This window comes from Eutrigla gurnardus (genome assembly GCF_963514095.1).
Source record: "Eutrigla gurnardus genome assembly, chromosome: 6".
NCBI classification, from domain to species: domain Eukaryota; kingdom Metazoa; phylum Chordata; class Actinopteri; order Perciformes; family Triglidae; genus Eutrigla; species Eutrigla gurnardus.
This window is the reverse complement of record NC_139920.1, coordinates 29,230,717-29,246,196: the sequence shown is the minus strand read 5'-3', so window position 1 is coordinate 29,246,196 and position 15,480 is coordinate 29,230,717. Positions and strand designations below refer to the sequence as shown.

The 15,480-nt window shown below is 46.1% G+C and overlaps 1 protein-coding gene across 1 annotated transcript in view; it reads left to right on the top strand.

Annotated features, from left to right (window-relative positions):
- sema6bb (sema domain, transmembrane domain (TM), and cytoplasmic domain, (semaphorin) 6Bb) overlaps positions 1-15,480 on the top strand; it is a 117,853-nt gene that overhangs the window by 61,469 nt on the left and 40,904 nt on the right. The window contains exons 4-10 of the mRNA XM_084011871.1: positions 2,388-2,448; positions 2,589-2,651; positions 10,472-10,570; positions 11,946-12,036; positions 12,474-12,593; positions 13,086-13,174; positions 13,906-14,123. Of these exons, the coding sequence (XP_083867997.1) occupies positions 2,388-2,448; positions 2,589-2,651; positions 10,472-10,570; positions 11,946-12,036; positions 12,474-12,593; positions 13,086-13,174; positions 13,906-14,123 (741 nt within the window). The remainder of the gene's footprint in view (positions 1-2,387; positions 2,449-2,588; positions 2,652-10,471; positions 10,571-11,945; positions 12,037-12,473; positions 12,594-13,085; positions 13,175-13,905; positions 14,124-15,480) is intronic.

Here is a 15,480-nt window from a genome sequence, read left to right as displayed (position 1 = left end):
ATGCATGTAAACACACTAAAACATACAGGCCACGGGCTTTGCATCATTCAAACAACCTGGAAGGCAAGAGAAGAGATGGAGAGGGAAGGAGAAGCAGCGGCATAAATAATTCCCCCTCCTCTGCACTATCAGAGGCAACAGCGCTGGCTGCCAGCCACTCTGACTAGGAGGCCTGTTGCTATATTCATTATGTTAATGCTGAGACAACGCTGAAACAGCCTGGATGAGATTATGCCTCACACTATGGCCCACTCCACTGTTTGGAGAACGCTTGAACTCCGACCTGTTAAGTAGGGACGTACCGAGCAAGTGTTTGGTGCTTTTGCACTCCTTCCCCACTTAGCCGCCGTCCATTTCTTGAGGCTGAATAAGAGCGGGGATCTTCTAAAACGCCGGCAGGAAGAGAGGATGAATTATTCAGGATTGGAGGAACCTGATGGTATTTGGCGTACCTGTGCTCTCATCGTGCTTACATTTAGGAGAAAAATCCGATTGCAAACACACGGCGAGGTGGTGTGGATGCTCTCCACTTGTACATGGATGCATACATAATAACCTCCCGCCTCTGTCAAAGAAAAAAGGAGAAAGCGAGAGAACACGCAGTGCTGGGAGGCAGAGCTGGATCGCAGATCGATATTGCCGCAATAACACGGCTATGGCAGATTTACAGATTAGCCCATTCAGAGCCCGGCCCTTTGCTCAGATGGAGCCCAGGGTTCAGTTCCACCCAGGCTGATACCGGGGCGCTTGATCAATATGCAAACGTCGGAGCTCGCCCAGCCCGACTCTCATTTAGTTGGCATTTTCACAGGAACATCCAAGGTTACTGCAGAATTATCTGCAGATTAAGAGTGTGAGAAACGGTCATGAATACATGTATGTTGTTAGGTGCAGCATGTGGGGGGGTTTAAGCATCAGCATTGCAACTTTATTAAATCATCCATTAATTTAATTTGGGGCTTTTGGATGAGACTGATAAGATGAATTTGGCGCCTAGGAGCACATTTAATGCAGTAAGGAGAGTTTAATGAGAAGAGGCAAAAGGCAAAGGAGAAATGGGAGACATCATTATGCAGTCGGGTACCATTCCTCACATATATTGGGAGAAATGGGAGACATTGTGAAGCTGTTCCCTCCTAATCTCTGAGGATCTGATCAACTTTAAATGAATTAAAGGGCTTTAATATGGATGCATTACTTAGACGCGTGCACAGAATTATTTAGCTGTAAAACACAGAATCAGTATATAGTGGAAGTATTCATCCAAAAGAAAAACTGCACCGTCCCGAGCTGGGGAACTGGTCTTCATGGTTGAACTTGAGCCAGGGAACTGGTCTTCATGGTTGAACTTGAGCCAGGGAACTGGTCTTCATGGTTTAACGTGAGCCGGGGAACTGGTCTTCATGGTTTAACTTGAGCCGGGGAACTGGTCTTCATGGTTTAACTTTGGCCGGGGAACTGGTCTTCATGGTTTAACTTGAGCCAGGGAACTGGTCTTCATGGTTTAACTTGAGCCGGGGAACTGGTCTTCATGGTTTAACTTGAGCCAGGGAACTGGTCTTCATGGTTTAACTTGAGCCAGGGAACTGGTCTTCATGGTTTAACTTGAGCCGGGGAACTGGTCTTCATGGTTTAACTTGAGCCGGGGAACTGGTCTTCATGGTTTAACTTGGGCCGGGGAACTGGTCTTCATGGTTTAACTTGGGCCGGGGAACTGGTCTTCATGGTTTAACGTGAGCCGGGGAACTGGTCTTCATGGTTTAACTTGAGCCGGGGAACTGGTCTTCATGGTTTAACTTGAGCTGGGGAACTGGTCTTCATGGTTGAACTTGAGCCAGGCAACTGGTCTTCATGGTTGAACTTGAGCCAGGGAACTGGTCTTCATGGTTTAACGTGAGCCGGGGAACTGGTCTTCATGGTTTAACTTGAGCCGGGGAACTGGTCTTCATGGTTTAACTTTGGCCGGGGAACTGGTCTTCATGGTTTAACTTGAGCCGGGGAACTGGTCTTCATGGTTTAACTTGAGCCGGGGAACTGGTCTTCATGGTTTAACTTGGGCCGGGGAACTGGTCTTCATGGTTTAACTTGGGCCGGGGAACTGGTCTTCATGGTTTAACTTGGGCCGGGGATCTGGTCTTCATGGTTTAACTTGAGCCGGGGAACTGGTCTTCATGGCTTAACGCTGTACTTGGGCCGGGGAACTGGTCTTCATGGTTTAACGCTGTACTTGGGCCGGGGAACTGGTCTTCATGGTTTAACGCTGTACTCAAGCCCAGGAACCAGTCTTCATGGTTTAACTTGAGCCAGGGAACTGGTCTTCATGGTTTAACTTGGGCCGGGGAACTGGTCTTCATGGATTAACTTACTCATTCTCCTTCTCTCTGCAGGGACGACCTTTTCCGTGTGGAGTTGGACATCGTTGCAGGAGACGAGATGTTCTACAGCAAGGTGAGCACCTTCTGGACAGACGCCTCCAGCTTTTACAGCTTTTAGGTGGATGTATGACTTCTGAGGTTGGAAAATGTCAACTTCTACGTGAGAGAAATGCAAATGTGTAGCTAACCAGCAGTGTGTGTTTCTATGTACAGAAAAGGACGTGGGAGTCCAACAAGAATGACATCAGGATCTGTAGGATGAAGGGCAAGCATGAGGTGAGGAAGTGTTTTCTTTCTTTTCAAAACACCTTTATTTATACGGCACATTTCAGCAACGAGGCAACACCAGGCGAAAAGTCAAGAAGACAAAGTGCAAAGGACATTTAACTAGAATTAAAAACAGTCATTAAATGGAAGTGTAACAAGACGTTATAGTGCAGTGCAAGACATTATTTCATGAATAGGAGCAGCAAACAGAACAGCTGACCGGCACTTTTGTGGGCTTTTTCCTGATATTTGGTGCATAACGAATTGAATGCTGCTTCTCCGTGTTAAGTTTGGACTTTGATCCGTCCAAGATGATCCGAGAGGTCTGGATGCTTCACACTGTTTTATTTTAAACCATTCTGTGGTTTCTGAACCAACAGTCATATTTTTGAAGTCAGTTCGTGGACCGACCGATTTTGCCAATCAATTTTTTCCAAATGACTTCATATAATTGTTTTCTTTTTTAATTATTGCTTTAAAAATGTCTCGTGGTCCTGGGGGACACGACTGTTTCTCCAGTCGTTGTATTCTGTAAACACACAGCACAAGAAAACGCTCTCCGTCTATTAATTTGAAGTTACTTCAGCATTTAATTTACATTTTCACTTTCTGTTACTGAAGACTGTTTCTGAGTCGTTTCTCAGAATAGCTCAAATCAATCAGCTCCTTTTTCTGTAAAAACCCCAAAGCAAGTGACGATTTCATGCAAATATTATTACATTTGCAGATCCAAATGCATTGGATGACATTTTTTTGACGTGTTGAAATCGAGTCCCGGCGTTTTATCTTGCACTATGTCTCCTTCTAACACACATTATCGTGGCACATGTCTTCCCTTTTCTGCCCGGAGCTCTGGTTTCATTGTGCCAGTCATCTCGCTGTCATGCCTCCTGGCTCCCCCTGAAAAAAAAAGGAGGGCTGTGACCGTATATTATCTCCTCCAACCTGCTCGTCTAACACGCATCAATCAGAAGAATAGAGCCACTCCTCCTTGTTCCACCGACGCAAGCTCAGAAGGCGCTTTCTGCTGGTGGTCGTTGGGGAAACCGAGCCGGGAGGAAGTGATGGGGTGAAACGTACCAGCAGCCCACGCCTGAACACCTCTTATATCTCCAACACACACACACACACACACACACACATCCCTAGCTGCCACATAAACAGTGTACGTGGGTGAGTGTAGTGGCGACAGTTGGAAGGAGAGGGGGGTACATGGGCTCTGTCCCCTCCAGGCAGAGAAAAAATGACTTATTTAACACAGGAAGAGAAGCACCTGACATTAAATCTGTGTGAGATGGTGCCAGACAGGAACACAACGGAGAATAGAGGGGCCGAGACAGAACCGCTGGAGAGGGGAGGAGAGGGGAGGAGGAGAGGGGAGGAGGAGGTGAGATAAAGGAGTGGAGGGGGGGTGTGTGTGCGTGGGTCCTTGTTGGCCGGCCCTGAGGAGAGCTGCAGGGCTGACTGAGATATGAAAGGTCTTCTTGCCCCTAATGAGTGTGCTGCTGCCTGGTAAGGCTGTGAGTCACACGGCAATGTGAGGGAGATAAGAACACTGCCAGGTCCTCTCAGTCAGCTGTCTGGGCTCAGACACACACACACACACACTCATGACTTCGAAAAAGCCAATATCGCTAGTATTAATGTGACTAAAATCAATAGAATGTGAAACTGTCCAACAATAACACAAAGTACAGCCTCAAAAATGCCAGTAAATGAGAAAGAAGTGCAACCTTTTAAAGGTACGCTGTGAAGGTTTTGTCCAAACAAAGTTAAAGATCAGTGTTTGTCACCGATGGGCATCGTGTTTGATGCATTTCCCTTCTCATATAAAACAACATGTCATTTGATTCTTCGCTGAATGAACCGTGACTTTTCACTGCAGCCGTCAATCAGAGGAAATGCGTGGAAACGTGTACGATGTCGCCCACGTGCTCATGCATTCTCGTGCATTTATTTATTTTATTTAATGTTTATTTGATGTGGATATAGCAATTACATTGGACAGACCAGAGGCATTGTTTAAGTGTTTTAGCTCAAGGGCTAATTTGCAACACTTGTCCATCTTTCTTCATGGTTTTTTTTTTAAACCACTGAAATGAGCAGTGAAACAGACATGATTTAACATCTATTTAGATTTGAATGACATCACTACTCCAGTAGCTACAGAGTTCTTTGGTATTAAAGTGCATTGTTTTCTACAGGTGACCTGTTGCTGTTCAGCTCATCGTGTTAGAGGTCGAACGTCTGAATGTTGAACCAGAGAATGTTTCTCTGACTCTAATGCATGCACCCAACATGGAGGTGTGATTAACAAGCCTCATGTGCTTTCATACATATTCATGATATCTGTGTGTTTTTTTTTAGCTCTCACTCTCTTTGTTTCTCTCTCGCACACATACATGAACACAATTAAAAACAGAAAATCACATCTGCCAAGCAGTCATCTTCTTCACCTCCCTCTCTCCTCCACCTCTCCTCCTGAAAATGTCCTGTTCTGCTTGGGGGATGCTTGTGTCAGATGTGATACATTCACCACCTCGTAATTGGTTTTGTAATTAAATGTTTCTGCTTGGCTGATCACAAAGGACATACTATTCTCCCTAATTAGGCTGAAAATTCAATATCCTAATTCCTTTCGCCTTTTTTCTTCTCTGGGTTGACCAAACGATTGTTGATGAATGCAACAGTCGGCCATCGCTGTCACTCACTCTGCATAATGTCGTCATATTTCTTTGCTTTTTGCCGTTTCTTTATCTCTGCCCTTTTCATGTTATTCTCTGTCATTTTCCCTTTCTCTTCATACGGAAGCAAAAAAAAACACCCAAGAGATGGAGGGTGACACGTTTTTCCAGAGGTGGCGCTGTGCCAACGCATCAGGCCATGGCAGCGTGGCATGCAAACAGAGGCAATTCCATATAGAGCGCTTTTAAAGAGCGGTCGGGTATCGTTATAAGCAGCACTTAGCAAGATTGTTTAGTCAATATCGCGTTGATCCAGCTCTCTGAGGAGCGACGGGTTTTTAATGGTCCAACCCAGATGCCTTTTCTGTGTTGGACTCTCAGAAGATTCCGTTTCAGTCTATTTGGCTCCCAAATTAATCAATTTTCACATACCGCACGTGGAGTGGCTTTCATTCCTTGTAGTTGTGGTATCTTTGGTATCACGGCGGTCCGTTTTTAGAGGCTCAAAAGTACAACTTCTTTGAAAATACAACATCAAATATGGAGAAATGAATGCGAGGCACACTCGGTTCCAATGCAACAATTTAATGATGAAGCTGATTCCATTACTTGGCCTTTATGTCAGCATATGTGCATTATTCATGGCCCTTTAATTACCTCTGAGCTCTTATTTTGGTTCCCCATGGCTTCCTGTTTTTGTGATTGTTGGGTATACTCTGTGTTTGAACCTCGGTTGGGAACTACATTTACCACGTGCACATGCGTGACAAAGCAGAGCTGGCAGGTAAGTGACTATTATGGATGCACTAATATCGTATATTGGGGCAATGCTTTAGTCAAACCTGATGTTCATGAATGAATCACTTCCACACATTCAGCTTTTTAATTAAACACCGGTATTGGATCGGGAGAGCTTAGGTATCTGTATCATTATAAGGACTGAAAAATTCAGACTATAAACTAGCTTTATCATAAAATACTTGCATTTGACATAAGTGCACGGAGCCTTCTTTTCTCCATAAATCTCCCCAAAGCCATTTTTCACAGCCGAGCATCCGTAATCGCATGTATTCATCACAATGTGACAAATTGCCACTGTTTCCTCAGCAGGTTGTCAGACAGAGTTGTCCAAGGGGTCGCTCAGGTTAAGTGTTGTGGTCAGAGATTGAATGGTGTGTGTGTGTGTGTGTGTGTGTGTGTGTGTGTGTGTGTGTGTGTGTGTGTGTGTGTGTGTGGGTGTGGGTGTGGAGCTCAGCTGACCTCACGATCTGCAGGTCTCGCCCCACCGTTGACGCTGCCACATGGCTGACTGGCCTGGAAAAACTCACTTTTCTCTGTTTCCTCTTTTCCATTCCCTCTCTCCCAACATCTCCCTCTCTCTCTATCTCTTATTTTTTTCTTTCTATCTCTATTATCTCACTCCCCCTCCCTCCCTCCCTCCCTCCCTCTGGTGTCTGATGTTTGTTTGTAGCCTGTGGTGTGTTCAGTCAGAATTACCATCAAACTGAGAAGAAGAGTTGCAGAGGGATGCGGATTAGCTTTAACATGCTGAGTAAGACGGCGGCACATTGCTGCTAATTTGGTACCGCTGTTAATTTATCCCCCGCCCCCACGTGCACACAAACACACACACACTCCCGCTTCCTGTCGCCGGGAGTCGCTCTGTTTTCACTCAAAACTGTGCATCAGGGATTTTTCTGGGAATGACGAGCCTGCTGTTAATGAGAAGAGAAGCGAGCTCGCCAAACCTGAGTGTATTGTGTATACAATATATGTGTGTGTGTGTGTGTGTGTGTGTGGGAGTGTTCTGGCTCAATTCTTGGCAGAGCCGTGCTCTCTTCTCCCTGGTTGCTAACGTCAGGGAACCAGCCAGGCAAGTAATGGAAACTTTGGAGATTTAGAGGAGCAGCCTACTAAATATGACCCCCTGATGTACTGCCTTAGATGGCTCCTATTGTGCGAGCATTACTAAACCAGGTCATAATGATAACTTATTCTATTTTATGAGAGCATGAATCATGCCGTGGCTGCTCCTAAAGCAGGGGAACGAGCAGACGATTTTACGACGCATGCACCTGTTTTGTATTTCGGTTCGACCCAAACACGTGAATGCTGATTGGAGCCGGAGGTTTAAACCCCAATGTTCGTTTAGGTTTCCGTGTAAAGCCTCATCATTAGAGCAAACATTGAACTCGGGCTGGATTAAAAACAAAAAAAAAGCTTGTTTATCGTCTCAGACTGAAGGTTAAGTTCCGGACAATAGATAGAAAGCAGATGCAGAATGTTGAGCCTCCACGGTTTTAATGGTGTCTGACGTCTCCAGGTTGTTTTCAGCAGATGTGTTGTAGCAACAGAGGACTTGTTGCCTGTGTGTGTGTGTGTGTGTGTGTGTGTGTGTGTGTGTGTGTGTTTGCATTAATATGTGTATGCATGCTTTTGGATAACTGTGTCCAACGTCTGCTGAGTATAAAAAGCCTGGCAAACATCTGCCTGAAGAGCAGGAGCCTGATTAAAAATCTGCTGCTTGAGAAGCACCTAGTTTATTTAAAAGAAAACTCACATATGCAAACTCACTCACAGGCTGTAGCACACTTGTGAACCGTCTCCCCCTTGTCTTTCACACTCTCTCCTTCCTCTAAATCTCTCCTCCATTCACAACGACGTCCATATTTGCACACGGCCGCGTGCTCCTGTGTAATTCATCTGTGCTGCAGATTAATTTTTCAGAGCAGCTTTGCCACTGTGAGTAAGAGGAGCAGGAGGAGGAGGAGGAGGAAGAGGAGGAGGGCTGCAGTCGTCTGGGTCTTGGGAAGGCTTGCCAGCCAGCACAGGTGGCATTTTGTCTGGATTGTGCCCAGAGGGAACGGAGAGACGGAAGGAGGCAAAGAGGAGAAAGAGGAGGCACCGGGATTTAAATATAATTGTTTAATTCGCTGATTCAGTACTTGATCTCTTGTAATTGCTTTATTATTTTGTTTTAATGCAGAAAACAGTCAAATCCTTATCCTGCTGAATACATTTGGCTTTGAATAAAGACAGACATACCTGGAAGTGCCAAATTGCTTTCTGGAATAGATTAATAAGGGTTAATGGGAAACACGCGTACAGCAGGGGGCGGATTATGTGGATGGATGTAAACGATCAAAACTCAGCCGAGGGGATGTTCTGAAGGGTCCGGCCCTGGTTTTCATCCCGTCGTTTCCTGCGTGCGAGCCAAAACGTGCACGTTGGTGCAGGGGTTTGGCTCGTCCGGGTGTGTTCTCCCCCCTCGGAGACGCTGGCAGTCGGACCGGCTCGTTATGGAGAGTGCTCGGTCTGGCTTTGTGATTCCAGCTCTGACCGAGCCGACAGACTGCAGCCCCGCCGACAAACAGCATGCAAATGATTCTCACACATGAGCCTGCGTCTGTGCTGTGACACACACACACACACACACACACACACACACACACACACAGATCATGTATATATGCACCTGGCATGCGAGGGAGTGACACACATATACACTCTGCAATTTGTCACACGGTGCTGCGGCATTAGAAATTTACACCTCACACTTCCTTTCCTTTTTTTTTTTTTGCCGTTGAAAAACGAGAACCCCAGCAGGGAGTGAAGTGGGCAAGTGGAGGGGGGGCGGGGGGGTGGAGGGCGGAGCATCTGGAATAACACTCACCCGTCTCTCATATCAATGCTTCCCCTCTGATCTCTCCTACACACACACACACACACACACACACACACGCACAGGCTGTCATCTCACATACCCGCTATCACCGCCGCCGCTTGGCTTTCCGATGAGATCAGTGCTAGTGGTGGTCTTGAAGTAGACTCCATCTGGTGTGTGTGTGTGTGTGTGTGTGTGTGTGTGTGTGTGTGTGTGTGTGTGTGTGTGTGTGTGTGTGTGTGTGTGTGTGTGTGTGTGTGTGTGTGTGTGTGTGGTAGGGCTGGTGCCATCCTGGCTGGGACACTCGTTTGTTGGGGGGGGGGGGGGGGGGGGGGTGTTCTGGCTGCTGTCCACCAGTGATCTACTGTACATCACCTCCCGCTCTACACGCAGCCACACACGGCCGCCGGTTCAAACTGCCTCTGGGCCTTTTTTCACTTTGAAAGTCAAAGGTCATGTTTCTGTGTGGATAGAGCCTTTGTTTGTTCATCATGTTACTTTTTGGCTGTGAAGCCCTCGGGACGGTGCTTCCCAACCTGGGGATCTCCCAAGTCGTCCTAGAACAAATCTGAGATGATGAAAGAAGGAATAGATGACTACTATTATACTATTATAACTTTATATTTCCTGATTTTCCATCATTTTTATCTGCTTCGTTTGCATGACTGAATACCTTTAACTCTTCGTGCTTTCAACCTTAAAAAAGTCTATTTCACTGAACTGAACACAGCATGACAAAGTTTTTAGTTTCTTTTTTTGTTTTATTATTTTTATTTAGCATGTTTTGTACCAGAATCAGATGTATACACATCACTATGACAAAACTCCTGAAGTCTAAACTGGTAGCTCCAATAATGGATCCATTGTAAAAATAGTTGGATGAAAGCGCTGTTTCGTGTTGTTCTGTGTGATCTTTACAGCGGTGCAAACGGTACATCAGAGATTTCATTTCTTTTAAATCATTGCCACTATAAACACGCCGACTACACTTCTGTCGAGGCAGCAGCTTGACTTGAAAGTCATTTTTCTCAGTTTCACGACACCGACGTTTATGACTTTTTTGGACACTGTGGGGCTAAAACGCCTATTAAAACCCCTCATTTCAAAGAAAAACGCACCGAAGAATTAAACTGTGTGTTCAGTCATTAAGTGGTCCTCGTGTATTTTGACGCCTCACGGTGGAGAAATTAGCCTTAAATCTGTTCCTTGTTTTAAATCCCGAGGCTGGCTTGGATTACCGGCTGCCAGTCAGCAGCGAGCGGCGTTTCCGTTAAAGCATCTGCAGGCTGCATTCAGACTGTATCAACGTGATTGACAGCGTTAATGGCGTGATGATTCCACACATCAGGCAACTGAAAGGCTTCATTTCACACAACCGTTTGAATAATCAGCCTGTGAAAAATAAACTCTATCACTCCATCATTTCCTTCTCTCCCACCCGCATATTAAGCCCTCTCCACGTTCCTCTCTTTGTCCTGCAGGATGAGTGTCGTAACTTCATGAAGGTGCTGCTCAGCAGACAGGGAGGTCTGTTCGTGTGCGGGACCAACGCCTTCAACCCGCTATGTGCCAACTATACCGTAAGTTACCTGTGAGATAGCATCGTAATGATTCGTTAGCGTCGCCCATAATTGCCTTATCTGCTCTTCCTAAACAGAGGCACCTCTCCCAAAACACAATCAGCACGCCTGTGCAGGTTGGAAATTTACAGCTTGATTAGAGCTGTTTGTTCTGCTCTCGCGGCGGCGGCGCCAGCGCCGGCGTCGACTTCCTCCCCAGGACTTATTTATCCTTATTGTCTGGCAGTTTCACTGCCTTGTTTCCCTGAGATACAACAACTGTTATTTCTCGGTGGTTAAACCGTGCGGTCCGCTGAGCTTGTTATCGTCAAGAAGAAAACAAAACGGGGAGGGGAGACGTGACTTGTTTGCCCGGTTTGATTTTCTCGTGCTGCTGGTTAAGTAAGCAAAGCCGAGCAGAAGCAAAGAGACGCCGGGTTCAAACTACTAACTGTGGAAGTGATCGACTGACGTCACAGAGGCAATCAGACGCCGTTTCCTCCACTCTGTCCGAACCTCACGGTGTGGAGGTTTGTAATCTGATCGGCAGCGGCTCACATGGTTCCTCCACGTCCCGACCACTTCGCCGTCTCACCCCATTACAGTAACGATGTTACACCACACATGAATATGAATCATCGGTCCGGCTGGTTTCACGTCACTCTGCAGGAATATTAAATGAGCGATGAAGGCGGATGAGTTGGGAAAAAATCCTCCAGCTATCAAAGGCTTTTTTCAGAGAAGTGTTATTTTCAGTTGCTCACATTTCAAACACCAGCAACAGTGGGACACGGAGACGTACCTGGCCCGTTATCTGTCAGCCACTAATGTACTACAGCGCTGTATAACACACCTGTCTCTCCGTGATAGGCTGTCTGTCTCTCTGGGGACTAGTTAGCCATGCCAGCTACTGTTTTATTTATAGCTGGGTTTTAATGAAATGACACCAATAAATCATTTCCTTTTTCAGCCGTGGATGAAATTAGACTTTGCTGTTGGAATTGTTTGCTACCTTTTTTCAGTGTGTTTGTGAATGTCTGTGTGTAATTAAGAGAGAGATCTCATTGTGTATTTACAGTATGTATGAGTTTCTGTGGGTGTGTGGACCCCTGTGTGCCTCTATGTGTGTTTTATTTATGCATGAGAATCTGACTCTTGTTGTTGCTGCTCTGCCTAATTGGCACCAGTGAATCATTAGTTTGCACTTATGGTAACACTCCCTAATTGTCATTCTCTTTGTGGCTTGTATTCATAACGCTGCTGCAGTCACATTCATATAGTTTGTTGACTGATGCGTGTGTGTGTGTGTGTGTGTGTGTGTGTGTGTGTGTGTGTGTGTGTGTGTGTGTGTGTGTGTGTGTGTGTGTGTGTGTGTGTGTGTGTGTGTGAGAGACAGGGAGACACTCTTGAGATGGTGGGAGACCCGGTGAGTGGTATGGCGAGATGCCCCTATGACCCCAAACACGCCAACGTAGCTCGCTTTGCAGGTAAGAGCGATTTCTTTGGAGCCTTTTCTTCCTCGGATGAATATCGTTGAATGTTCTGCATAACAAGCCGTGATTTTTATTTTTTATTTTTTTTATTTCTTTGTTGACTTCGTCAGATTTAAACACTCCCTTATAATATAATCAACGTGTTGTGTGGCTGGAACTGTGGGGAGCCGTTACTGTTCAGCCATCGTCCCATTATCTGATATTAGCTCAGAGTAAAAACGCTGGTTTTTCGGCGTGGGAGTGCTGCAAAATTGCAATTATGTTTCTGCAATTATATTGTTGACTGGTCAGCCATGTTATGTTTATGACACGGGAGAACTTTAAAAAAAAAAAGAAAACGACAGCTTTATTGTTTCGCTGTCGCTTTGGCAGGCTGTCCAACCCACTACTGTGTGTGTGTGTGCGTGTGTGTGTGTGTGTGTGTGTGTCAGAGGGGAACCTGTTTACAGCCACAGTGACAGACTTCCTGGCCATCGATGCAGTGATCTACCGGAGCCTCGGGGACAGTCCCGCTCTGCGCACCGTCAAGCACGACTCCAAGTGGTTCAGAGGTACCTACCGTCCGGGGTTCGGCGTCGGGAGCGTGTTTCCACATCACTTAGCAGCAGGAAGGATCGATACACGTGTCAGTGTCGGCCGCTGAGTCAGCAACTCTGCGTTCAGGCCGCTGCATGCGAAGCTGCCAAACGTTCTGCTCCTTGACAGGAAAACCCAAACCGTGACGATGTGACGGCAGAAGAACAGGCGCTATCAGACACACAGGTTGTAGCCTGGTCCCGGGTGTAAAAGCGCTGAGATGCGTGGCGTGAAAAGGGAGTTCTCAGAAACATCGGGGAGTCATAATGCGCTTATTGTTTGGCGTGAAATCCCCTTTCAGCACGTAATGAAATTAAATGCGGCCTCTGTCTCGCTGCCCTCGTGTTACCTCGGTGTCGTGGGAGGGAATGTTGCAAACGGAGACACTGTTTGCTGTACACTTTCTCATGGTCCATCTATATTTGATGAAACCTTTTCCCCTTCTTCTTCTCTCTCTCACAACACAGAGCCGTATTTTGTCAGCGCTGTCGAGTGGGGACCTCACATCTATTTCTTCTTCAGAGAGATCGCCATGGAGTTCAATTACCTGGAGAAGGTAGTGAAGTCACTGTGATGAAAACACTTCCTCCTTCCCCTCTGAACCCTCAGTCGTCCCGTGGAGGAGCTGCTGGTCCTTTCAGATCACCTTTCAAAAGGACTGTGGTTCTAATGCAACACCAAGACAGCAGACGCCGCTCTAATATCTCGCCGCTGCTATTATTTAAATGTCAATATCAACTCTTTTCCCCACAGCTACACTGACCTTTCATCCTTGTGTTTGTTTGTCTGCATATCTAATCCAACAAATCTCAGCCTGAGTAAACAATTCATGTCTGTATTAACCTGAGAAAATAGTTTTTTTTTTATTATATAATTGCTGCCCTTACCAGAAATGGCGGATGCATCTTTATGGAAAAAGATATTAGCGTCAGGATCTTGTTTAATGAATTAGCAATTCACATTTGGGGAGAAGCGCTTGCCCAGGGTCTCCTCCGGCTTTGACATGTTTACAGAGAGTAAACGGATACTTAAGCAGCATCGCAGTTTTGTGGGTGAGGCTGTTCAAAGAACATCTTTGAGATACGGCGACATTTTTTATGAATAATTGATATTAGATTTACCATTTTAAAAACAATGATCTGTCAAAACAGGATTTCCACATTGCAAGTCGCATGCAAATGACTCACCACGGAGTTGAAAAGAACTTTTAAATCTGCCCTTTTTGAAGATGAAACCCCGGTGTCGGTATGTGTCATTTTCCACGCCCACATCTGCCTCTGCTCACAGGTGGTGGTGTCACGTGTGGCGCGGGTGTGCAAGCGGGATCTGGGCGGGTCGCAGCGCGTCCTGGAGAAGCAGTGGACGTCGTTCCTGAAGGCACGTCTGAACTGCTCCGTCCCCGGTGATTCCCACTTCTACTTCAACCTGCTCCACTCCACCAGCCCGGTCATCAGGATGCACGGCAGGGACATAATCCTGGGGGTGTTCTCCACACCGGCAAACAGGTACGCACACGAACGCACACTCGGGGTCAGAGGTGGAAGGTCACACACTCTGGATCAGGATCAGCGGTTCACCTCCAGAACTCTGAACACCACCTGTAGCCATTTCTACTGTAAGATAACTAACCATTATTTTAGCTAACTAATCAAAGTGTTCATCCATAATTCATCCATCAAATGACTATTTCAACAGTTTATTACTTTTATTATAACAGAAAAGGTCTGTAATGTGCAGTCTAGATGAGTTCTGGTGAAGCTGGTTCTCCAGCACATGAAATACCAGCATCCCAGCCAGCCTGGACCCTCAGAGCCAGCGGCTCCACAGAGGATGCCATCTCAGTCCTCACACATCCTGAAAGTATCAACACCTTCATCAGAATGTTGTTTGTTGATTTCAGCTCAGCCTTCAACACCATCTCCCCCATGAATCCCACTCTGAGCACCTCACTCTGCAACTCTGGATATTAGACTTCCTCAAAAAAACACAGATCCCAGGCAGGTCGGATGGGAAGCCACACCTCCTCTACTCTAGCGTTGAACGCCGGAGCCCCCCAGGGCTCTGTGCTCAGCCCCCTCCCGGGATTGCAACCATCCACAACAATCAGACTTCATATACGGAGGAAAGCAGCAGTCATGCTTAAGACTGCTTAACGTCAGTGAAGAACCAAGGAGCTGATGGATGGTTCTAGTCAGAAAGGAGGACACACAGCCCTGTGTACATTAATGGAGCACATGAACGGAGGTGCCTGCAAAGGATATTAAAAGACAATACAGCAGCCGCAGCCTGTTCACCCCGCTGCCATCTGGCAAGCGTTAGCAAAGTATCAATCGCCATACCAGCAGACTTAGGAACAGCTTCTTTCCTCAGGCAGTGACGACCCGAAATCCTCCTCCTGTAGCAGAAAACTACAAACCATTCATCCACTCATTTAGTGAACTCTTTCAGAAGTATATACTCATAACTTTTACATATGAAATCCATTGCTTCATCTTACCATTTTTACTGTAAATCATAACTACAGTATAGCTCAGCATTTCTGATTAAACTTATGTTATATTATACTTACATGAGAACTGTTTCAACTTCTCTGCTGGCTTTGTTGGATTTGTTTTTATATTCAAATTATATTTACTTCAAAAAAATGTTACTCATTTAATTACTGCCACTTTTCCATTAATACTCCGCGATCTCTCCATGTACCCCAAATGCCCCGGTTGGCAGTCACGACTCCAGATCAATAAGCAACCTGTCTGCCTTCGAATCAGTTGTATTAGTGTGTGTGTGTGTGTGTGTGTGTGTGTGTGTGTGTGTGTGTGTGTGTGTGTGTGTGTGTGTGTGTGTGTGTGTGTGTGTGTGTGT